This window comes from Simochromis diagramma, unplaced genomic scaffold (genome assembly GCF_900408965.1).
Source record: "Simochromis diagramma unplaced genomic scaffold, fSimDia1.1 OVJJ01000501.1, whole genome shotgun sequence".
Lineage (NCBI taxonomy): Eukaryota > Metazoa > Chordata > Actinopteri > Cichliformes > Cichlidae > Simochromis > Simochromis diagramma.
In genome coordinates this window covers 2,132,852-2,157,584 of record NW_024387320.1, presented here as the reverse complement: position 1 = coordinate 2,157,584, position 24,733 = coordinate 2,132,852, and the positions used below count along the sequence as shown (strand labels likewise).

General features: G+C 41.4%; 1 protein-coding gene and 1 long non-coding RNA gene across 2 annotated transcripts; both read right to left on the bottom strand.

The window, feature by feature from the left end:
• Positions 1 to 871: 871 nt before the first annotated feature.
• fstl1b (follistatin-like 1b) lies at positions 872 to 24,528 on the bottom strand. The gene is made up of 11 exons (XM_040005493.1): positions 24,393 to 24,528; positions 24,188 to 24,244; positions 8,938 to 9,039; positions 8,686 to 8,815; positions 5,799 to 5,831; positions 5,315 to 5,445; positions 4,659 to 4,777; positions 4,191 to 4,303; positions 3,448 to 3,558; positions 3,273 to 3,367; positions 872 to 2,290 (listed from the first exon to the last, which is right to left on the bottom strand). Exons 1-11 carry the CDS (start codon positions 24,393 to 24,395, stop codon positions 2,249 to 2,251), a joined length of 936 nt encoding a protein of 311 aa, XP_039861427.1. The 5' UTR covers positions 24,396 to 24,528; the 3' UTR covers positions 872 to 2,248.
• LOC120717467 lies at positions 10,760 to 17,856 on the bottom strand. Its single transcript, XR_005692206.1, has 2 exons — positions 12,845 to 17,856; positions 10,760 to 11,846 (listed from the first exon to the last, which is right to left on the bottom strand). It is a non-coding gene; the product is annotated as an uncharacterized LOC120717467 (long non-coding RNA).
• Positions 24,529 to 24,733: the final 205 nt, after the last annotated feature.

Sequence of the window (24,733 nt, the reverse complement as noted above, 5' to 3'; positions counted from 1 at the left end):
CTGGTGTCCTTCGAAAGCACTTTGGTCTTGGCCATGGCGGAGTTTGGAGTCTGACTGTTTGAGGCTGTGGACAGGTGTCTTTTATACAGATGATGAGTTCAAACAGGTGCCATTCATACAGGTAACGAGTGGGGGACAGAAAAGCTTCTTACAGAGGACGTTACAGGTCTGTGAGAGCCAGAGATTTTCCTTGTTTGAGGTGACCAAATACTTATTTTCCACCCTAATTTACGAATAAATTCTTTACAAATCCTACCATGTGAATTCATGGATTTTTTTTTCACATTCTGTCTCTCACAGTTGAAGTGTACCTCTGGTGCAAATTACTGACCTCTGTCATTATTTTAAGTGGGGGAACTTGCACAATCGGTGGCTGACTAAATACTTTTTTGCCCCACTGTAATCAGCCAAGTAAATGGATGGAACATAAAGCATGGGATGGGTCCTTGATAAGTTTTACTTGAAAATGTTATTTCATTTAAATAATGTATTACAATAGCCCGTTAGGCAAGAGAAACTCCAGTTAACATTTAGAGGTAAAGACAACAAATGAGTTGCCCTTTCAACCAGCAGTCACTGATTTGCTGAGATGAGCACCTTCATGTAACTGTAGGCACAGCAATACGCTCATTGGTCTCACTGATTGGTGCTTTTTAAGTAGGAAGTGCAATTTTTTAATGTGATTCCCATCTGTACTGGCAACCAGTCCAGTGGTGAGATTACTGGCTCACTGCACTTTGGAAGACAATGGAATAGCTTAATAGCCAATGATTTAAACTTTTTCCCCACTAACAGTATCTCATAAGTAAATCTGGCAGATAAAAGCACAAAAACGTACGCGCACACAGACACAAACAAAGTGACAAAGCTGTGTTGTGGTGAATGGGCTTTATTGGCATACATATTCCTTACAGTCTCTGCACTTTTAGTGAAATATAAAGATTCAGCTTCAACGTAGTAATGCAAATTTCACACACATAGGAAATAGAGTCACAAAGCACTAGTTTGATGCCACCTTCATCAAAGCACACTCGTTCTTGAAACGCCACATGGCAAAAAAAAAATCCTATGTGCAGGTAATGGTAGCGACCTGTAAAGTTTGCAGGTCTAAGGCACTGATTTCTGGTGTTTAGACATCCCAATTCAGATGCAGGATTTCAACAAATGAACACAATAAACAAACCGAGCTACTCTCAGCGTCATAATTGAAAATCGCACACACGCACACAGACACACACGCACACATTTCATATGCACCAGGTTATCGACGCGCCTAAGCTACTTCCACTGACAGTGAGGCTAGTCCTTCTGTTAAGAGTGATATTGAAAGCACAGGTATAGTGTTGTTGCTGGGTCCAGAGTAATGGCTTACCTGGATAATTTTGTACATCATTCAAACACTTCATCTAGACTTTGGTTTCAGTTTTCACCATGCTATATTCAGATCAGGTCTCAACGAAAGCTGGACCACTACGTCTCGGAAAAGTAAGACACACATAGAGGGAAATGTTTAATCCCTCACAAAAAGAAAAAAAGCACCAGAGAGACTCTACTAAGTATAACATGGGAACAAGATGAACTCCAACTCAAGCCAATAACATAATGTATATAGAAGCAAACTTTTTTTTGGCAGCAATGTTATTATTTTAGCCGTAAGATACAAATAAATTCATGGTTGTGGTTGAACTAAAGCCTAAGAAAGCTAAAGAGAATGAAAGAGAAGTGCAATGGTCAGGTAGTGGCCTACTGTGGCAGTTCTACAGGCAACAAAATGTTAAAAAGCACTAGTAGCTCTACCTTGTTATGCAACATTCTGACAAGAGGTTGTACGAGGCGCCAAGCAGTCAGTTTTCTGTGTACTCAGCGCCTATATTTAAACAACCCTCAACCTCACTACCTTTTCAAACAGTGACTTCCATATTCCAAAACAGTGATAACTTGACAGTTTTCTTTTCGTAATAACTGCAAAAATATAAGGATTGTAGTAAAAAAAACATAAAACAAAAAGCAACCCCGAGGCTAGAGTAGGGGTGCAGTAATACAATCAAACATGACAGTACTCAACACAAGGGAATCCACTGATACGCTTTGATTGAAACTAACAAACATCAACACAAACACTTAAAAATGTAAAAAAAAAAGAAAAAAGGATAATAATTAACAGAGCAGAGAAACATAATAAAGTGAGTTAAATCAAGTATGGAAGAAGGATGATGGCGTGCACCCTCTTCTTTCATTGCATCCCGACTTAGGCCTCCTTTGTGCTGGCCTTCATCTTCTCCACTGTCTCCTATGTTTAAAACAGGGAAAAGAAACGTGAGCTATAGTGTCTCATTTGACATGCTGACTGAAACAGTATTTATGGAAATCGCACGCCTTTCCCGTTAATATCAGCACTGCATTTGTTTGAAGGTGAATTTGGTGTCACCTATCGAAACTTGTACACACGATGAACCACATTTGTTTACAGTGGCACTACCAAGTATTCCTCTGGGGTGCAGAGTACACGGCTTTGCTGACTCAGTCATGGCCTCAAGCCAGATTCCTAGAGCTACCTTGCGGACATCACGGTTACATTCACGCACACAAGCAGACGCACAAGCTACAAAAACAGCAATCTGCAAAAGATTTTTTACTTTTGCAGATTGTTCTAAATACATGTGCCAATTAGTCTACTCCTACTAAACCTAATGCACTGCCTGTGAATCAAAATAAGCAAGAAACGTTAAAGGAAGATGTCAACACATAAATCTGTTAAAGGTAAAAGAAACTCAAGCATTGATGGGTTTTTTTTTTAAGGCCATCTGCCCTACATTTCATATCAGCAACATCATTTTATGGCTCTAAATTTGAAAACATCGCTCTCCTTTGGATTTATTGTTTCATTTGTTCTGTCAGAAGCAATAAAGCCTCTGATACTGTGGCTCGCCGAGCTCTGCCAGGTTGGAACGCATCAAATATTTACAGCGACCTATTCCTCTGTCGGTTGTATTGAGCAATTTGATTTGAAAGGAACTACAGGTAATCAAGGAATATAAAAGCAGGCACGAGGCTATTGGCTCATAAAGGTTAGATTTAGTGGACCTTATAACCAATTCTACAAGCAGTGGACAGTGAATGAGCTTTGGAGTGCAGTAGAACCAAGTGGGGAGAAAATCAAATATTAGGTTCTAAGGTTGGGAAAACACTTATAATTTTTTGATTTATCTTGTCTTTAACTCGACTGATATACTGTACTTTTTTTTGATGGGATTTAGTTTACAGATACACACCTGGTGCTTGTTGAGCTCGGCCACACGGAGGTTCCACTCCTCCTCAGTCATCTCCACTCCAGCATCTGCTAAGTCATCCACAGCTGGCTGGTTATCTGGTCAGATTACACAACGGTTAAGTGGAATGTGTGCGTATAAACAAACAGGATAAATGCCATTTTCAGGTTTTTTTTACCAGTGCACGTCATGGCGGTGCAGACCCAGTTGCCGCATGCACAAACGCAGCGGTTGCACTCCACCTGGGTCTCTGCTCCATCCTCATATGTTTCATCCTCCAAGGCACATTCTGCACAAAGATAAAGAACACGCTACCTAGATAAGGCCACAGATAAGACTCTAGTAGAACAATAAAAGTTTTACATTGTTACCAATTTTATGACTTTTACGAGTTGCCAGCATTTTAAAATGCTGCATCATTCATCCACCAGCATAACCACAGTGTCACATTCTTTTGGTTACTTTTGCTTAGTCACAAACACTCAGCAAAACAGCCAACGTCAAGCATAAAACCTTTGTGTGTAAACTGGAGAAACTATTATGTAAAAAGAGAAAAAAAATCAAATGCCTTAACCAGGCATGAAAATCTATCTTGATTTGCATTTGAAATTTTGCATGTGGACTAAACCCAGAGTTTACACAGCTAACAGTTAGTTCACCAAATAAACGTGTGCGTCCTTGAATCTGGTGTAGCTCCAGAGTTAAGTCAACCGCAGCGACTGGCTGCTGGAGAAATGCCCCCTCTTCCTGTGAACTTTATCCCAGATATATCAGCACCAGTCAACTGAACAGATTGAAGGGCTGAGTCTCAAAATCCTAAGAAAACAGCAGCTGCACTACTGAGCTTTCTGTGCTTCGGTCAATTTATATAGTAGATCTAATGGCGTGCTACATTATGTCAAAGTATCACTCCAAGCTCACTCTTCTCTGGTGGATTGAAGCCAGGCTTCAGGCAGTTAAGAAACTCATCAAAGCTCAGCTTCCAGTCGGCATTCTCATCGGAGAGCTCAATGAGGGCATCAACACACAGGCTCCTGGGGAACGAGAAGCACACAAACACAGAATAAATATTAGCTGTTACATACAGTAACAGTGGACCATTACAGAAACAATGCAAATGCTGTAAAAATCATTTTGATAGCTGCTTTTCTTTTTTTCTCCACAGAGTGCAGGTGTTTTTGCCAATATGGTTTCCCACAAGAGGCCTGCAATAATGTTTGCTCTGGCCAAGATCAGGTTCAATGACTTGTCTTAAAATAGTGCTGCAGCACAAAGATAAGATTTTCTACGCACAAGCAGTACCATTGGAAAAATAAATATTTGAAGGCTCTCTCACCTCTTCCACTTCCACACTTTTTCGTAAGCATGCAAACTTGCAGACACACTAACCGGAGCAGGTTGTTGCTCTCCTGGTCTGCATAGGACTGCAACTCCACAACTGACTCGTTGTGCTGGATGAATTTGAGCAGCTCTGAGGAGTCCAGCTGAGAATCACCACTGTCATATGACTGCAAACACACAGACTCATGTGCATGAGGATTGAACACAAAGAAGTCATTTGGGGTTCTGATCCACAGGCTGGCTAGGCTGTAGCGCTACATTAACATTTTTATTCATTTATTCATTTTTTTTAAATGACTAGTTGTTGTTCAAACGGATTTAGCATCCAAGCTGACTACTGTTTGACTACTGTACATGGGGTTCATATATGATGATGAAATAAGAAAATCTTGGGCATAAGTAAAGTTTTAAATCGTCCAACACAAAACCCCCCATCTTTTGCTATAATGGCATTCATGTCAAACCATGGAGAGGAAGGGGCCCTCCTCTGCAGAACAAAGTTCCTCATTAAACTGAATTATCACCACCAGCTGACTCGCTTGAAAGGTCTGTCACATGAATAATTAGACACAGTCCCAGGCAGCTTTAAAAAGCAGGCGGACTGAAAGAGGCCCGCGTGGACAAATAAACTGGGGTATTCTGTGAAAACACCGGTTTTGGAGCAGTGGTGAGCATAAAAACAGAAAAGGGTTAATTCTGCCTACCTTGAAGTATTTGAGCAGGATGTCAGAGAAGTTGGAACCCTTGACAAACCAGCCATCTGGGATAATCTCAGTTTGCAGCCACTGGATCACACGAGATCTTAACTCGTTGCGGTCAGCAGCATAGCAAACCACTGCAGGAGAGGGGATATTTCCAGAAGTCAGCAGCATGAATAAATAACCCAGTACACCTGGTATACTGTGCATCAGTGTATTCAGGCTCAATATGTTCTTTCAGTTAGACCATAAATGTCTGCTACTGTACAGCACGTGTGTTAGTAAACTGTAACCCATCCATGTAACCATGGACTAGACCTTAATATGCCAGTACAATCCAGTGAAAAAATTACAAATACATTCAGTTGTAAATTAATTTATATGTTTATATAACTCGCAAACTTGATAAGGATAAGCGGAAGAAAAAGGATGGGTGAATGGATGTTTATATAAGCAAAAAGAGCATGCACGCACATACACATAAGCTTACCTGGACTGGCAGCGGCCTGTTCTGTTTTCTTTTCTAAAGACGATTTGAAAAAAAAGAGAGAAAGAAACAACATTTGATACAAAACCTGGAGAACATTATTGGAGATAAACATGTCTGTCACTGAACAATTGGCCAAAGGTCTGCAAAGAGCATGCTGTGACATAATGATTTTCCCTCGCTGACCTTTCTGTCACCGATCAATGTCCAGGCTAGCCTTCTTCAAGTTCTGCATTTTGTTTTCTTTCTTTGTATCTTTCTTTCTAGTTCCTCATTTTTGTTATTCCTTTGTGATTTCATTTTTATGTTTGATTTTCTTTCTGAAAATCAATGTAATTTCTTTTCTTTTCAGACTGCTGCTGGACTTCATGACACACACTGAGCACTTCTTCTCCCCGTACTTCTTTTCTCTCCTCACGTGTTTATACACCACTGCAGTATGCCACTAAATTTTTGTCTTCTCTCTGCTTTAATCTGTGTTTTTGTTCTGCCTCCCTATGCTGTCTTTTTCTTTTCTTGTCTTTGTCTTTCTCCTCATCCCCCAGCTGGTTGCAGCAGATGGCTGCCCCTCTCTGAGTTCGGTTCTGGCGGCGGTTTCTTCCTGTTAAAAGGGAGTTTTTCCTCAGGGATCTCCTTATTGTTGGGCTCTCACCAGAATATTGTAGGTTCTTTACTTTGCAGTATGAAGTGCCTTGGGGAAGCTGTTTTTGTGATTTGGGGCTATATAAATAAACCTCAACTGAACTGAACCTCAGCTGAAATTAGTTTCAGAATTAGTTTTGCTTATTTATTTATTTATTTATTTATATGTATTATTCGTATTACTTATGTTGACCAATTTGACCAAAGCATTTTAGATTATATATCACAGATTAAGGTCCAGTTAACTAAACAACTTCATGTCAGCAGGGACCAGCAGGGAAGTGAAAGTTCACTCGACATCAGATAAGATACTAATACTAGATATATGAAGAGGTGGGTACAGGGCAGAGGTGTGATAAAAATGATAGTGCAGTGTCATGGAAGGGGACATTGTATGACTGTCAACCCAGTCACCTCACATTATCAGTTCAGTGAATGTATGCTAGTTCAGAGATCACATACTAATCAGTTTAATTGCTTACTATCAGCGCTTTCACAATTAGTCGAGTGAGCTAAATGACATTACTGAAAAGGGGCCAAATTGGCCTTTTTAGGCCTCCCATTGTCACATCTACTAGATCTCAGGGATTCACTTATACTTAAGCTTCTACTCTGTACCTGACAGTCCGGCAGAGCGATGTGGTGTCACCGCTGTTGTTCAACATCGTCATCGATGCGATAATGCGCAAAACATTCAAGGGCCGCCGCGGAGTCCAAGCCTCGACCGATCAATTTATCACCGATCTAATGTTCGCTGACGATAGCGCCATTTTTGCCGAAGACGACACCGAGGCGACTCACATCCTCTACTCCAAACCGTATGGCCTCAAGATTAATGCCGAGAAGACCAAAGTCCTGACCACCGACGGCTGACCAGCGATCGTCCACCTCGACAGTGTGCAGATCAAACAAGTCCAACAATTTAAATATCTGGGGTCCCTCGTCGAGGAGAAGAAAGTGGCAACATCATTGGAGATACGCTCCAGAATTGGGCAGGCGGCAGCGTTCGCTTCCCTGCGCTGGTGCGTTTGGAAGAAGAAGAACATCTCATTGACAAAGATCCGCCTTTACCGAACCCTGATCCTGCCCATTCTACTTTACGGCGTGGAGACGTGGACAATGCTCAAACACGACCTGAGCAAGCTCAAAGTTTTCCAAATGCGTTGCCTTAGATGCATTCTCGGCGTTTCCCTTCGCGACCCTCATTCGAATGACACCATCCTCACCAGCTGCGGCAGCCAACCGACGATCGGCGACCTAATCCAGCGCCGCCGACTCCGTTGGTTTGGCCACATTTGTCGAATGGACCAGAGCCGCTACCCCCATGGCCTACTCTGGTTGACCCGCCCCACCGATTGGAGGGTGCATTGAAATGCACCAAAAAAGACATGGATGAAACAAATCCAGGATGATTTGAAGGCCCTTTGACTTGACCTCGAGCAGGCAAGAACCATCGCCTTAGATTGAAAAGTGTGGAAGATAATCGTTGGTCAAGCAAGAGAACCTGCGGCACCTACAGCAGCGTACTGGTTGCGCAGCCGACCACCGCCGCTGGTCGCCCGCTAAAGGACAAGAAGGAAGAACCTGACAGTAACCTATGACTCTGACATTCGGTGTTATGAACACAAGATTTTTAGTCAGTGTTGTTAAATTCCTCTCTAGTAATTCAGTCATGACAGGTTCCAAACTGTGTTTTCATCTTTTCATCTCTATAGCATTCTCGTGTTATCTTGGCTTCCACTGCACTCTAAACAGTCAAGTATTTCGTTTTTGGAACAAAACAGAGCTGAATAGTATCAATTAGCTGCAATAGACTGCCAGCCTGTCCATGATGTACCCCACCTTTCACCATATTACAGTGGGGATATGCTCCAGCATCCCTGAATTCGATATGTGCAAGAAAATCAATGGATGGACCAATCAGTGCTTAAATCAGTGCTTAATAGGTCAGCTGAATGAGAAACCTGATTTGCTATGTCCTATCCTATCAAAATGTTGTTTCTGTGTGTACATTTTTTAAATTGTAAAAATTAAAAAAAGAAAGAAAAAACCCTGAAAACCGTTCAAGGCAAGAAAGATGATGATGTTAAAAAAAACATTTTTTAGCAAAAAATCATTTAACAATTTTTGAAAAATACATTTTCAATGTCTAACATGAAAATTATGCAACTTCCATTTCCATTTCCAAGGACGATTGTGTGATAATTATGCCGGTTTGAACTGTTTTATCAACATTTGTTATCCGTACCCTTGCAGTGTCCGTCGTGTGCCACTTGGATCTTCAGGCCAGTCAGACAAGCATCTCTGTGGAGCTCACAGTGATTCCTGTAGGTCTTACCATTGCTGCCACATACTGACCTCTTGTGGGGCTTACAGCTCTGCAAAAAAACAAAGTGCAAAGGGAATGAATGTGAAGTGAAACCAAAGGGAGTTTGTAGTCCAAATCTATTATTTGGACATATATTGCTTCCTTGCGTAAAAGCAATGACCCGACACTCACCTCTATGCACAGACAGCTGGGCTCCCCCTTCTCATTGACAGCGCACTCCCTGCCGGCCCCGCAGAACACATTAGCACACACTTTGCTCTTGGTCTGCACCTCCTGTAAGGCAAAATAAGTTTGTGATGGTTGAACACAGGGTGGCGCTGTTGTGCTTTTCAAACAGAATAGCCAATCAAGTCAAACAGGAATCTGCAAACGGGATCCAAAACACAAATATTTAACTTTCACAATAAGCCATGTGGAACCAAACTCATGTCACAGATAAAGAGATCGTTTCGCCCAATTAACTGACAAGAGTCTGTCCCCTGATGGCATCCGAGATGAAAGCTCACCGATCTTGCACTGCACTCAGTCTAGGAGGTGATGATTTTTGTATCTGTTTCCTATCTTTTTTAGCAAGATACCAAGAATTACTTAAATCATTTTGGTAAATAAGCTCAGTTGCTTTGTGCACGTAGTGGTTCATAATGTTTCATTGGAGACTCTGAGGAATCCTCAAACAACTGACTGCATTTCAATTTTATTTGTTCCTTTCTCATCAACATGATAAGCAAAAAAAGCAATATTTACGTGCTCAAACAAATGTGTCCTGGTTTATTGCTTATCTTTGTTGTTTTTTTATGTGTGTGTTAGTATCTGCACTTTTAATGAGGTCTCCAGAGCTGTCTGAATTGTTGCCCTGTCAGTGACAGTTAGACTTGGATCCAGAAGTTGGCAAGAAATAAGGCAGAATACAGAAAACATGTAAGTGGGATGAGTTCCTGCTGGACCATGCTGCCTCCTCGTCGAAAATACTCTTTTTCTTTCATCCAAATGTCTCCAGCAAATCTGTTTCAGTTAAACAGCCTTTTCTCTCACATTTAGCGTGTCTCATTCGCTCTCGTTGACACTCATGGACACACACACCGTCTCATTTGCTCGTCTTGACATCTTGTGTTTGCTCATTTTAGGGACTGCCAGCAGACTCAAGAAATGAGCTCTAGCAACCAATCAGAAGACGCCAAGTGGAGCTCCAAGAGCTGGTTTATGACCCTCATTACCGCCTCCTTTCCCCATCTGTTTGTTTTTGTGTATGTGTGCCATTGTGTGTGCTTGCATTTGTTTGTGTGCGTACTTGTGTGTGTACAGGGTGTTTCCACATCTGGAGTCTGAGCTGTGTTTTCCTTTAGGCCCATTCCCATGCAGTGCAAAATCTTTTCTCCTACCCCCCCACCCCGACTCTACTCCTGCTCCCTAAGCTGCTGTTTCCTGTAACAGCGAGACAGAAGTTGGCCTTCTTTGTGTGCCTGCACGTGAGCTGGCTTCCAACTTTGTCTCTCTGTGTCTGACTGCAAGGTCTGGTATGTAGGTCAAAATGAAGGTGGGATGTTGTTACTGAACCTTCTTGAGCTCTCATGATAAAATGTAACAGGATGGATCTCAGAGCTAAAGGGATGACAGTGGGGGAGCAGTCACATGCAATCATCACAGTGTAGCAATTTTGACTCAAAACTGGTGAGAGGAATTCGGTTCTATGCATGCTTCAGAAACATATACATACACACACTTCCTATCCTAAGATGAGGTCATGGAAAAATCTTCAAAGCAACCCCCCCGGCCTTGAACATGTTGGACAATTCAGTTTCTCAGACACAGATGGGCAAGAGGCCTGTTGAAACCTGCAGAAACCTCCTCTGAGAACATGAATAATAGATGGGCTCCTTAAGATGAATCTGGTACAAACACGGAGCTCTGTCTGTCCATCTCCCTCCTAGCAGAACCAGCTGAGAATATCTGACATTTAGCTAATGAATACAGAGGTAGAAGGTCCCTTTTTTTGCAGCTGATTCATGTGCTTTGTTGCCATAGTGAGAACATATACTGGCTTCTTTTGATTACAGAAGTGTCAGTCAAGTAAGCCAGATGGAAGAAAGCCTCAAAATGAGATCTCAGCAGGGCTCTTTGGACATACAGTGCTGTGAAATAAGTATTTCTCCCTTCCTTAGTTCTTTTTTCATGTTTGTCACTCTTACATGTTGCAGATCATCACACCATTTTTTTCATTAGACAAAGATAACCAAAGTACAAATATACAGTACAAAGTGCAGTTTTTGAAATGATGATTTCATTTATGAAGGGAAACCAAACCTACCTGACCCTATGTGAAAAAGTAATAGTCTCTTAAACCTAATAACAGGTTGTGCCACCCTTCACAGCAAAAACTGCAATCAAGTGTTTGTGATAACTGGCAATGAGTCTTTCACATCACTGTGGAAAACTTTGGTCCACTCTTCTTTGCAGATCTGTTTTAAACAGATAATTCATGCTCGAAAACTGATTCAAGTCTAATTCCAGTCCCAACGCTGACTAGGCCACTACAAAACATTTTTTTGAGTTTTTGCTGCCAGCGGTGGCACAACCAGTTATTAGGTTTATGGAGCATTTACATTTCTTTCACACAGGGCCAGATAACCTTTTTTCTCCCCTTAATAAAGTAAATCATCATTTAAAAATGGTATCTTGTATCTTCTTAGGTTATCTTTGTCAAATATTAAAATCTCTTTGATTATCTGAAACATTTAAGTATGCCAAATATGCGATAAAATAAGAAATCATGAACAGGGCAAATACAGCACTGTATAAAACAAGACTGCAGAAAATAACAGACGAAATAGTCTCTTCGTGTGTTCTTGGGATGCCACAAACGCAGTGCATAAAACATACATGGACAATGCAGAGGGATAAATAAAAACTACACATAGCAAATGTCAGAGACATATGGTCACATTTCATGCGTCTAGAAGGAGAAAAATTAGTAGACTTTTAAATCCCCAAATATTGGTGTCAGCTTTACTCCTACAGGGAGTTATTTGGAGTATTATTTCTGCATGCTATTCTATATGCTGTTACCAGTGTTGGTCAAGTTACTTGAAAAAAGTAATCAGTAACTAATTACTGATTACTTCCCCAAAAAAGTAATCCCGTTACTTTACTGATTACTTATTTTCAAAAGTAATTAATTACTTAGTTACTTTTTAAAAACACGATTTACAACCTGAGTAGGTGATAAAGCGATAGATCTTTCAGTCCAATTCTACTTTTTCTGCATAATCCATCATACAAAATGTAATCAAATGGAAAAGTCTCTTTTTAAAACTTGTTTTATTAGTTTTAATCTTTTAACTTTATGCATCAAGCAAAAATTTAATTATATGCAACATTCTCTGACTGGAAGAAATTTGTTTTAAACCTATTTAAACCTATTTTCTGCACATTCCAGCATATAAAATAAAATATTTTTTTGTGTTTACACTCACTCTTTCAAATAGATGCAAGTAAAACACAGCAGAAAATAAATAAAGTCAAAGACTAGCGGTCCTGTTGCTCTATTTTCACCTGTAAAGCAGGAGTGGGGCAGGCGGAGGTTTACCCTGGTGCAGGTGTGCCGCGGTCAGTGGAAGAATCCGCGAGTTTCTCTGTGAGTTTCCCATTACGTCGTAGCGCACTCGGTGCTTGCTTGGAAGTTTAGGGGTTTTTTTCGCTGTAAAAAGAAGTTTTCTTCCCACGCACAACGGACACTAATGTTTTTGTCACTTTTTATGGAATCCAACTTAAAATAAGGTCAGTACTTCCACGCTTTAAACGCTGCACGCTCATACTCTCTCCCGCAGTCGATCCATTGTTGATCTGCACACAGCTGTTGTCACGAACGTCGCACTTGCTTACGTCACTGTCATGAGACATTCTCGCAAAAAAATCACGGTTTTAGTAACGCAGTAACGCAGCGTTCCTACGGGAAAGTAACGGTAATCTAATTACCGTTTTTGCAATAGTAATCCCTTACTTTACTCGTTACTTGAAAAAAGTAATCGGATTACAGTAACGCGTTACAAGTAATGCGTTACTGCCCATCTCTGGCTGTTACAACATAAAAGCTTAATTTATTTACTTGAGTGTTAGTAGCCTGAAAATATGAGAAGTTTTTTTTAATCATTGTTGTTATCACTATTTTACTTTATTTGGTAAAGAGCTTCCCATGTTTCCCCTCTTTGAATCTTTATGTAGTCCCAAGTTCATATGCTGAGATTGATATCAATGTTTTTATTCAAGTGGGTATCACTTTCTGTTTACACATTGTAGGGACTTGCCATCAACCTCACCATAACTAAAAGGCACTCATTAACACAGTCACCAGCAGAGCAGACATAAAATAAGACATGACACAAAGTCAGCACAAACAAAAACACACCCAGTATGCATGTCCCAGATAAATTATTATTTTTAATTTACTGACAACAACTGCCTTCTTTCCCATTTAAAACCAATCAGTGTTCTCATAAGAGACTGGTGAATCATACCAGAGTCCTTCATACAAAGAGCTTCCCTAAGCTCATTACAGTCAATACGGACACATTTCACAGCTCACGACACTAATCTCTTGCCCCGCGTTTCACATGTTTTCTATTTCAGTGTTTTAGTCACGAGGCTGAAACGACTTAAAGGTTTCTAAAAGACTTTTTTTTTTCTCCAAAAACTCTTTGCATCATTTCCATCTTTTTATATCAGCGTGGCAACTCTCATTTCAAGTCTTGCTTTCATTTCTGCTATTCTTTAGTTCTTTCTCTTGTCATCTCATCTCTAGCACCATGCCCTTTTACAGATGCAAGACACGTGTCTGTGAACGAAGGCCAGCCTTGAAGAGCTAGATGGAAATCAGAGGAGGAAAATAAGAGAATAGTAAGAGGCTGAATAAAAGGAGAAAGTTGTGAGGACAGTCTGAATATTAAGAAAGAGGTGGGTAGTGAAGAAGAGGAGGGGGGCATACGAGCATGTTATATGGCTCGTTGATGAGGCGGACTTGAGTTAAAGTGGAACACATCCTTGCTTTAGAGAACAAAATGCCCTTTTATCTTTTATCCAATGAAGACAACAGTGAAAAGGCACACTAACTAAAGGCACCTAAAGGCACCTTGCACAACACATAAAAAGCAGTAGAACATCTGCTCTGCCTTTGCACGCCTTTCTTATCTCTGTGTCCTCAAAGACTCAAAACAGTACAAGCAGCAGCATATTTGTCTGTATTTGCATGCTTAGTGTGTGTACCTTCAAATATCTTGGAGATGTTCCACTAATCGAACAAGCCGATCAATGCCTCTCTACTGTTGATGTCATTTACAGCCACCGTGAGCACTTCCCATATTGCACCCTGCCCCTTATTAGCATAGAAAACATTAACCTAGAGATTGCACTGAAGTCCCTGCCGTAGATATGCCTACAACCGTGAAGAGAATAATGGAAGCAACTGCAAAAAAGCAGTAAGTGCAATAAATACAGAGTGTGGCATTTCTAATAATACTAAAAGATTAGTTTCATCTGTTTGATTGGATTAGTTTTGGACACAATAAATCTAATTCAATAGAATCCAATACAACGAGCCTGCAGTTCGACTGTTTTCACATAGAGCTTCTTTTGCCTGTCTGCTGTGTTCGAGAGGTGTTGATTCAGCGCTACTTTCACTGTGCAGGCTGTACTTTCTGGTGCTGTTCATTCGTACTGCATTATAAAAAGGTACAGGGTAGATCAGCTTGAGCTGCTTCAACATCTGTATGACACATAGAGTTTCATCGATATCTGAATGTGAAAGGCTCGAAAAGGCTTTTCAAGAAGTTTGGATTTAATGCACGGTTGTAAGAGACACCTCACTGTAAATGATGCAGGCTGGGCCACTTGAAATACTGAAATGCTGAATAACAATGAAGGAACTACAGCACACTGTTACACATGCTGCTGTCGTGCTGAGACACCGATAAGGCTTCGGTTTGTGAGGAAGCAGAGGAAATATTTACAGTGATATTGAAATCTAATCTAAGTATGCACACAGTTGTCTGTTCAATTTACTGCTTATAAAAAGCATCTATTTCCCCGTATTTACATAACAAACTGGCAAATCTGAAGAAAAATGAAAACTATCACAAGCAAAAAAACAAGAAAGACTACTGAAATGAGAAAAATAACAAGTAAATTATTTTCATTTGATTAAAAAAACTAGCTTTTTCAAAAACATGTCACATCCTTGCACAGAGTTGGTTGAGAAAGGTTATATAAAAAGTCTTACATTTGAATATAGGAGTGAAGGAAAAGTTCTACACTTTAGAGGAAAAGGTAGATTTTTTCTTTGAGAAACTGAGAAGAGCGAGGCTAGTACCAGTCACACAGGCCTACAGAACAATTAGCGTCCTCTGGTCACTAGATAATAATATCTATTCCCAGACCAACTGGAGGTTTCTGGCAGTCAAAACATTGCAATCGCCCTTAGTCTACATGGAATACACTCACTTGTCTGCCAGCACTCACCAACTGCTTGCCGAGCAGGAGTGAAAATATGACAAGTGTAATCCAAAATGTACACAAAGTTAAAATTGTGCTGTTCGAAATGTGTTGGCTGCAGTGCGAATGTTGAAGGTGAACATTCTCCGTTTCCAGCTGTCTTTCCTTCAAAGTAATCTGCTAGTGACCAAAGCAATCACAGGGATCTTTTTAGTGCACCACCGTCTTTGTGACCTATTTCACCCAGCGACAGTCAGGAATGCACATTCTTGCCTAGTGACTGGAGATTGCTGGGGGTCAGAGTCTGAGGCCTAAGCTACAAAAAGCTAGGCTGTTGACTGCAGCTTCAGAAGTGCTTCAGAGACAGTGGTTTCTCCTTTCATATACCTCCCTCCAAGGAGGTGCATAAGTCTATTTAAACAAATGCTGACGTGGAGGAGATGTGCACTAAAACGTGATTTTACTTCGAGCGAGGCAATAACAGTGACAGATAGAGACAGTCAGCATGACAGATGGACAGGCAAATGCATGGACGCCCCCCCATTACCTCTAAATGCAACCGAGTGTTTTACAAGAGATTCTATGTAACAATGAGGTGAAAAATGAAAGAAACACAAGACTGAAAGGCAGGAAATGTAGACAAGAGACATAATCAGGAGAATGAGAAGGTAAGAGGGGTTCATTCCCGAGCCATCTAGTGCCTCAGCTGGAACCCGACCCAGTTTGCCTTGAGCCAAAATCTCCTCAGTATTTGGGTCAGAAAGGTGGCCCTGCTCTTCCCCTCTCCAGCGTTTTCCCCATGGTGTCCCTCCAGCTCTAGATTGTCTAACACTCTTCAGCTCCATCAGACATGAGTCCATGCCAGGAGCAGACAGAACAGGGAGGGCTCAAAATTGAGCAACTTGTTTCCCCTTAACTTCTAATCAGAAGAGAAGTGGAGCGCAGCCAAAGAAGAAAACCACTTACCCGATACACTGCAAGCTAACTGCGATCCAGTTTGCTCCCTTAAGGAATTTTAACGAGATGATGGGAAAAAATATTATTTTATTTTGGTTTTGAGTCATTACAGAAAGCTGTCTCTTTTGCCTTCAATAATTCACATTGCTCCATTCTCAGACTCTGTTGCCTTTCCCCCCCTCTGTGAATCTGTGTCTTCATTTATATCAAATCAGTTTCAGTCTCATTTCTTCTGTACTTGACAGCCTCGTGAGATCAGATGTACAGTAAAGCCTCCACTCAGAAACAGGCAGTCAGCCTATCAAAAAGACACGATCGACTGCCATGCTTCCTTTTGGCTCAAATATCTGCTTAGTATTTCATGGATTACATGACAAGTGATCGCCAGCAGTTGAGAGCAGTATGTGTCCTTGAAATAATGAGGCCAAAGAAGAACTAATTTGAGCGTTTATAAGAGCACTAGGGGTGGTCTCAAATGTTCTCTGAGGGACCAGGTCCGAGATTAAATCTTCAGAAACAAAAGGGCTCAGGGTAACGACCAGTTTACAGAGTTCTGCCTGTTATTCTCGTCCCTGTTTCTTATTCAGTGTAAAAGGAATGCACCAATGGACGGGATGATGTCACCCTAGTCTGCAGCCTGTTATTTTACACTCAGCAGCCTCATTGTTCAAAAGCTGAAATGCAGCAACTAAACTGAAAAGAGACATGGGGGAAAAAAGAAGAAATAGAAAAGGGAGATAACAGAAATACACGGTAAGATAAGTAAAGCAGAGAAACAGAGAGGGTGAGAAAATGGAGAAAGCAAGAAGTACAAGACTAAAGAAAAGCAGGAAATAAGTCACCGTCTGGGCAGAGCAACATCTGCTAGCAGTTAAAACGTCACCAGAGAACACAAAATGCTGTGAACGCAGCACCGCCCCAGGCCCGCCCTCCCCTGTTCACCCCGCTGTCACTCTGCTCGGACAAAAACGTCCCCTGTCCTCACTACCTGCTTTATCTTAACCTCTAGTCAAGTTTTCTTTCTTATCATCATTTTCAATAATTTCTCATCTATTTTGCCTTTAATTTTTTAATCCCTTTCTTTGACTCTTTACAGATAATCTTGCTCATTTCCCCTTATCCTTTTAAACTTTCTCTCTTTGCTCACTTGGTCACCTTTCTTTCCCCTCTGAACCACCCCCCACCCCCTCTCTGTTCTCTGCATTTTTCCACCACGAGGAAGGGCAAGTGAGGGGGATGGGGAGACTCCCTGCCCTCCTCTCTGCTCCCTCTTTGAGGCCAGTGTAGGGGCTAATGTCGAACGCTTTTGTACAAGGGAAAGTCCAATTAGAGACTGCAAGATGTATTTAGTGTGTGTAGACATTTCAAACCTGTTGTGAGATCAGACCTTCATTATATTTAAACAACTGTATTTTGCCTTCCTTTTAATCAAAACCTTTCAAAGTATGTGAGGATACAGCGAGAGAAGAAACAATCAAAATGTTATCTGATTCACAGAAAGTAAGTCAACTGTTTCATTAAGGCACTGTGGCCACTGTATCAGGCGCATGTGTTCACTAGGGGTGCAACGATACTCGTATCGATATTGAACCGTTCGATACAGTGCTTTCGGTTCGGTAGCATATGTATCGAACAATACAAAATTTTTAATTTATTTTATCAACTTTTCTTCTGACGATGCTGTCTGTGTTGAGAGCTCAGTGGATCTGCGTTCGACTACTCCGCCTAGGCTGCACTGTCGAGCGCAGATCCACTGAGCGCAGCACAAGCTAGCAAGACAGAAGCTAAGCTCCTTGCAACATGGCAAATTGAACCTCCCCCACCCTCATTCAGATGTGGCCTTTGGAACTAATTCGATCTTCATGTGAAGTATGACCTGATGGTAAGCGTGTCATGGACAAAAGTAAAACAGTATGTCGGATGTGCCACGCAATGCTCAAATATGTGGGTGGGAACTACTGCGTTAGCGCAGTTAGCTCGTTAACGTGTTGACGTCGTCCAGCCCCACGCACGGGGTGATCCGCGGTAGCTCGTTAACGGAGATTTGCCGTGTTGTGGCGTTAACGTCATTTCAGATTAACACTGACAGCACTAGTGGGAACACAATGAATATGACTGCACATTTACGCCGACATCATCCTAGTGCAAATACAAGTGGAGGCAGACAAAAACAACAAGCACACATGCTACAAACTTTACCCGAGTCATTTAGACAGCCATTAGCACAGGATTCTCCTTATGGGGACCTGATATGTTTAATATGCTGCTGAGAATATAGCCCAGAAGAAGCGTATAGTATAGCTTTTATTTTGGAAAGAGACATTTCTCTGTAATAAACTCTCTTTTCCAAAGATGAGTGATTTCTCGATCAGATAGAATTATTATTTTATCCCCGTGTTGTTTCAGCAACATTAAATTTAAAAACTGTACGTTTGAGTTAAAATATATATTTATAATTTTAATAAATGACAAATTAAAAAAGCATGAACATTTTTTTGTATCGAAAAAATATCGAACCGTGACACCAAAGTATCGAACCGAACCGTGAATTTTGTGTATCGTTGCACCCCTAGTGTTCACGTGTTCCTTGTTAGCACAGATATTCATTCAGCCAATGATATGGAAGCAAACTGACATATTTAGGCAGGTAGACGTGGTCAAGACAAGCTGCGGAAGCTACAACTAATTATTAGAATGGAGGAGAACGGTGATTTAAGTGACCCAGACTGGTCTCGGGATTTCAAAAACTGCCAAACTTCTGGGATTTTCCAGCACAACCATCTCTAGGGTTTATAGAGAATGGTCTGAAAACAGAAAATCTCCACTGAGCAGCAGTTCTCTTGGTAAAAATGTCTTGATACTGGTTCAGGCTAGTGGTGGTGGTGCACTGGTGTTGAGGGGAAAATTTCTTGGCTTCGGCCTACCTGAGTACTGGTGCTGACAATGTCCAGCAGGGTAACACACTATGTCACAAACCTCAGATCATCTCAAACACATCTCCTGAACTTAACAATGAGATCACTGTTCTCTAATGGCCTCCACAGTCACAAGATCTTTTTTCTGCAGACCATCGTTGTATTTTGGATCATGTGCTATATAGACCAAGCAATCACCTGGGCTCAGAGAACTTAATTGGCAGATTAAACAGTAATGAAATTTAGCATTGTTGTAATCTAAGAACTTGCAAGTCACACTTTTTCATGGTTCTTGAAATTCCTCATGACATTTTAAATTACAGATTTTTAGTACTTTTTCTTTTCCTTTGGGTTTGACAATCAAAGTCATCCCCCCTGCTTTGTATCGTGTCTCATTCGTACTAAAATAGACGGAGAAAAGAGCCTCTCACTATGTATCAGTCACGGCTGAGGTATTTGAGCTATAAATGATCAAACTGAATGAAACAGTCATCTGCGCACTCCAATCTATTCAAAAATCTTTTTAATTAGCGAGCTTCACAGTATACTGCAGTGAGGCTAATCATGGGATGTTCTTTTAACCTTTTGTACTTCAGCTTTCACTTGCTACCTGTTCATGCCTTGAAGAAGACTGAAAGGGTGCTAATTAAAGGGATTTTCTTATGAAGAAGTGGCTTCCTTCCACACATATTAACCACATTTTTGATCGCTTGAAGAGCTGCGGTTGACACGTTTTTGACCTCTGCTGAGCTACATCAAATCCAGCTTAAACTAATTATTTTATTACAATTGTTCATCCTGCAGATTACTTTCTCAGCTGACTCTTTAGAGAAGTAGGGTGTGTTGTAAATGGAAAAATGTTATGTCCTAAAGCAGTGGTCCCCAACCCCCGAGTTGTTTGGTACCGAGAGTTGAGGCTCGGGTATGAAATGTATGGTTTTCAGGTTTTTAATTTGTTATTTTTTTAAGCGTTTTTATTGTTAACTTGATTTCCCTGGGTCTTTTCCCACATGTGTTATGAATACATCTTTTTATGGTAGCGGTACTGGTTTTATTTTGTTGTATTTATCCGCGACACCTTAAAGGCCAGTATATTGTCAGACATAAACTGGTCCAAAAAAGGTCGGGGACCGCTGTCCTAAAGCATGCAACACACCCTGGTGTAGCAAACAGCACCAACACACTCATAGTACAGTGACTCAAATCAATGAAATGCTTTTATTCAGCACCGGTGGTGGTACAATACCACCACCAGAGAAAAACAAGCTCCATCAAAGTTGTTTTGCCCCAAAGGAAAAAAAAAACTATATATTTTTAACCATCATTTTTTTATGTTAGGGTGTAATATACTGAATAACAGGAAAATTGACAGATTTCTGTAGCAAACAGGCTGTATGTGGATCAATCATGGTTGTGCACACAGTCACCCTTTGCAGGCCCTTGAGCAAGGTTTCTGCATGTGATAAGAGAGGTATGCTACATTATAGAGTGCTCTCTTATCACATAGATCACAAGAAAATGGAAGAGTTACAAAAGCTCAAAACAGCCACTTTAGCCTCTATGTTTTTTGCTCAGTGTTGGAAAACAGCAGTGTTCGCCTGTTGATCATTCCTCCTACAGTTAAGCCTGTTCAACAGAAAAAAACTGCATTGCATATACAGGGCGTGATCTTTCTTTGACGGGTCACTGGACACAGAATAATCTCTGCTGGAAGTAAATATTTGTAGAAGTTTTGTTTTTTAAGATGTCAAGCTCACAGTGATGTTCATTACATTTTCCAAGAGCTTAAAGTGGGCAGAAAAGCAGCAAACAGTCAGTCATCAGTAAATTACCTACTTTTGCTTTTTAACTTTTATGATTGAAAATGATGCATTACCTCATTCTTTACAAAATGCTCAGAGAACCCTTTGATGCCAGTCTTTGTGATTTGCGTGGGTGCCTGTGTTAATTTATGTGTGTCAGGCCTTTGAGTGCAGAGTACCGGTAATGATAAGACACCAGTACAGCTGCTAAGCTAAATGAGGACTCCTTTCAAGCCAAGCCAAGCCAAGAGTGAGGAGAACACACTGCAAGGACGTGAAACGTAATACACCTCTTCTTTCTCTACCCCTACACCACACAGCCAAGTCTTACCTCACTCCCAGTCTGCCTGCTGTAATTGCATGACATCTCCTTCCTGTTTTACATCACTATCTCACCGCCCTGAACAATCTCTGCACGGGATCCATGACTGAATGTCGAGCTACAGTAATTAGAGCAGGCTCGTACGGACAGAGGACACGGCGTCCCCTCATGCTTATGTTCTCTCCACCTGGGCAGATATTTTTAGCCCACCTTGTATGGGAAAGAACAAGCATCAACATGGCAACATGGCGGGTTGCCCGAGAGCATTTAGCTCAATCAGGGTGCAACAAATCCAGGGCCAGAAAGAAAAAGGGATCCAGCTCCTTCATTTTTTCATGTTTTCTTTGTTACGTGAAATGTTGTCCTGGCGAACTAGTCTGGCTGCCTGTTGATGCCAGAGCGCCATAAACTAAATTAACCAATGTGTCATTCACCGTGGATGATGCACAATAACACAATAACACTGCATGCCATAACAGCGGAAATATAAACACTCTCCTCCCTCTGTTTATGTGCGCACACATGTCCCCCGAGGCCGCAAAGTCTTACGACTTTCACTATGCCTGCATCCGACCTCGTTTGCATATCAAGCTCCCGGTGTGTTTGAGTAAGACATCAAGGTTTTTTTTCCCAAGATGCATATCTGCTTTCCAGCCCGCGGGCACACACACAAACACAGAGTTTTGAGTCTCGACCCCGGCCACCCTGTCACACTGCATTTCTGAGCAGCTTATCTTCAAACGCAGCAAATTCTCACCTCAAGAAGCACACACGCATTCGACTTCTTAATAAATCAGGAGTTAGTTTCCACATTTTAATAGCCTAAACTCGTGCCAGCAAATAAAAACACAATCGAATTGATCCTGTTTTCAGTGATCTTTCCAGCTTTTTTAGTGATGTGTATACAGTCAATTTAACATGCATCCCATCGTTGATACACAAGCTAAATAGATGCCCTATAGGCTCAGATTCACCTCTTTGCTGCAACTTGTTGACCTTCTTTAGACAGCACGCTGGTATGCCAGTTCAGGCCCTTCTCACAGCCTGTCAACAGGCCATATATTATCAAGATAATTACCTTTGGAGAACAGATGCCTCTTTTTTTAATGGGTGCCCATTACTTTGTGGGTCCACCCAACAACAACTGCCGTTTGTTCTATCCCATCTAGGACATACCTCACAGATCACCGCCATAGATTCAATTAGGAGGCACACAATCCCACATTTAACAGCCAGCGGGTAAAGATAGGAAGAGCAGGGGAAGGTCAGCCGGGGTAGCCGGCACATCAGTCTATGAGCAGTGTTGCAGTTCCGACACTAATGGCCATCTGCATTAAGCCATAAAGACAGGCTCGGCCACAGATAATTGATTTATCTTTCACATGTGGCATTGCTCTAACCTGCTGAAAAATCCCTCTAATTAGGCTACAGTTATTACCGTGTTTATATCATCCTCCTGTTTTTGTTGTGCCGGTCAACAGAGGAGTCAGCACAAAGCCAGGTGTTCAACAGCTGCGTCCACTGAGGGTCCAGGCCATCATCAAGTGCCACCTGGCATGTGTGTGCTTGCTCGTTCTTCGAGGAATAATTTGGGACATGGAACAAATGACTTTTTGCCAAGTTATATGAGAACATCCATCCTGCTTTCAGGTCTGCATAATAATTAGGGAGGTACAATGAGCAGCTGGTTGGCATAGATTGCCACAAAAGCTAGAAACAAAGGAAAAAGAATCATTTTTACAAGAGACCATGTGCTGGATCACAAAGACATTCTTGTAGTTTGCTTTCTTTTTTCTTTTTTTTTACTCTTGGATATCTTGATAGCTGTTTCCATAACTATAAATTTGTTATTCTTGCACAATCACAACAGACATCTCAGAACAGGAAACTTGCCAGTCTTCATGCTCAGCTCAGCTAACTGACTGCTAGGTTTACTTTTAATCATATTTAGGCTTACTGAGCATCCACCCCAGACAGTAAGCTTCACTCATTCTTCAAACCCACTGACATATACGAGCCCATCTGTCACCCCTGTGAGATGCTTAAACTTTAATAATTGCACGCTGTTTCAGTTAATCATTCTTGTGTGCAATCGGGCCACCTACTAACAGCACATCCTGGTGTTTACCTAGAGAGGAGACTACTTAGCACTGCAGTGTGATACCCATGAGGTGAGCATTCTCACAGCTCTTGAGGCACTCACCGCCCTGCAGACAAACACACATGCTCACCGACCAAACACCAAAACAAACATTATGCCATTAGAGCAGCTGCCAGCTGGCACCAAAACACCCTCCAGTATTGATGAAGAGTGTCATCTCCCCCAGAGAGATTTGTGAAAGCTAAACACAAGCCCACCCATTCTCCTTCACAGCTGTCTGTCACTCCTCTCGTCCTCTCATGGCACATGTCAGCTTTTGTTGCGATGTTACCTTCAAAAATCACAACTCAGCAAAACAAAAACAGAGAATAGGTGAAGGACTTCTCTTTGTGCGGTCAGCAAACAAGATGGAACATGTGAAGGTTTAAGAAATATGTGCGCTCACTTTTCCAGTGTCTCATGGGTGCAACCTCGTTATTAACAACAATACCCCAAGTGGAAGAAAGCAAACTAGTCAGAATGTGTCTGTAATGACGCTCATGATTGCCGTAATTGTGTGGTTCCGCTTAGGAAGATAAACAATCCAGCCTACATCACATAGACACAATACAGCCTTGAAAACCCAACTATAAATGGCCCATTTTCACCAATAAAATACTTTTTTTCTTCTTCTCTTTTTCCAGATGTGTTCAAGCTCAACAAAGCTGTTGTTTGGCTGCCTTGTTTTTTTTGTTTTTTTTAGCGGTTATAAAGTGTTCAGTACAGGCGTAAAACGGCTGATTCCAATATGAAGCCTCGCAAAGACAACAGTTTGAAGAAAAGAAAAATAAAAGAGCAAACTTACCTCCGCGTTGTACAGAGCTACGGAGAGCAGAAGGAGCACAGCCACACTTCGGAACATCTGGACAAAAAAAAAGGAGGGGGAAAGAGAGAGAAAGTATGGTTTTATGGGAAAAGAATGAGCCAACGACAGTGTCCATCCGTTTTCATACCATTCATATTGTCAAGACAAACTTGTGGAAAAGCCAAATTTTAGTCCTCTACATTACCATTTTATATTCGGCTTGGGAAATCTGCTCGGAAAAGGGGTGCTGGTCCGGATATCTGTCGGGACGCAGTCGAGCAGAATTGCCGAGATTTCAAGAAATTTGAGGAGCGCTGAGGAATTCCTGCCAGTCCGTCAGTCTCTCCTCCTCCTCTCGTCTCACCCTGGCCAATGAAAACGTCTGGAGAGGAGAAGAGGAGGCGGGGGAGGAACGATGGAAAGTGTGTAGTCTATGTATTGTGTGTAAATTAAACGGTAAATGCAGCCTTTCTCTCAAGAAAGGTGGATGGCTGTGTTTGGGGCTCAGTCATATTCTGTGTCCGGTTCGTATAAAATCTTTTGTAT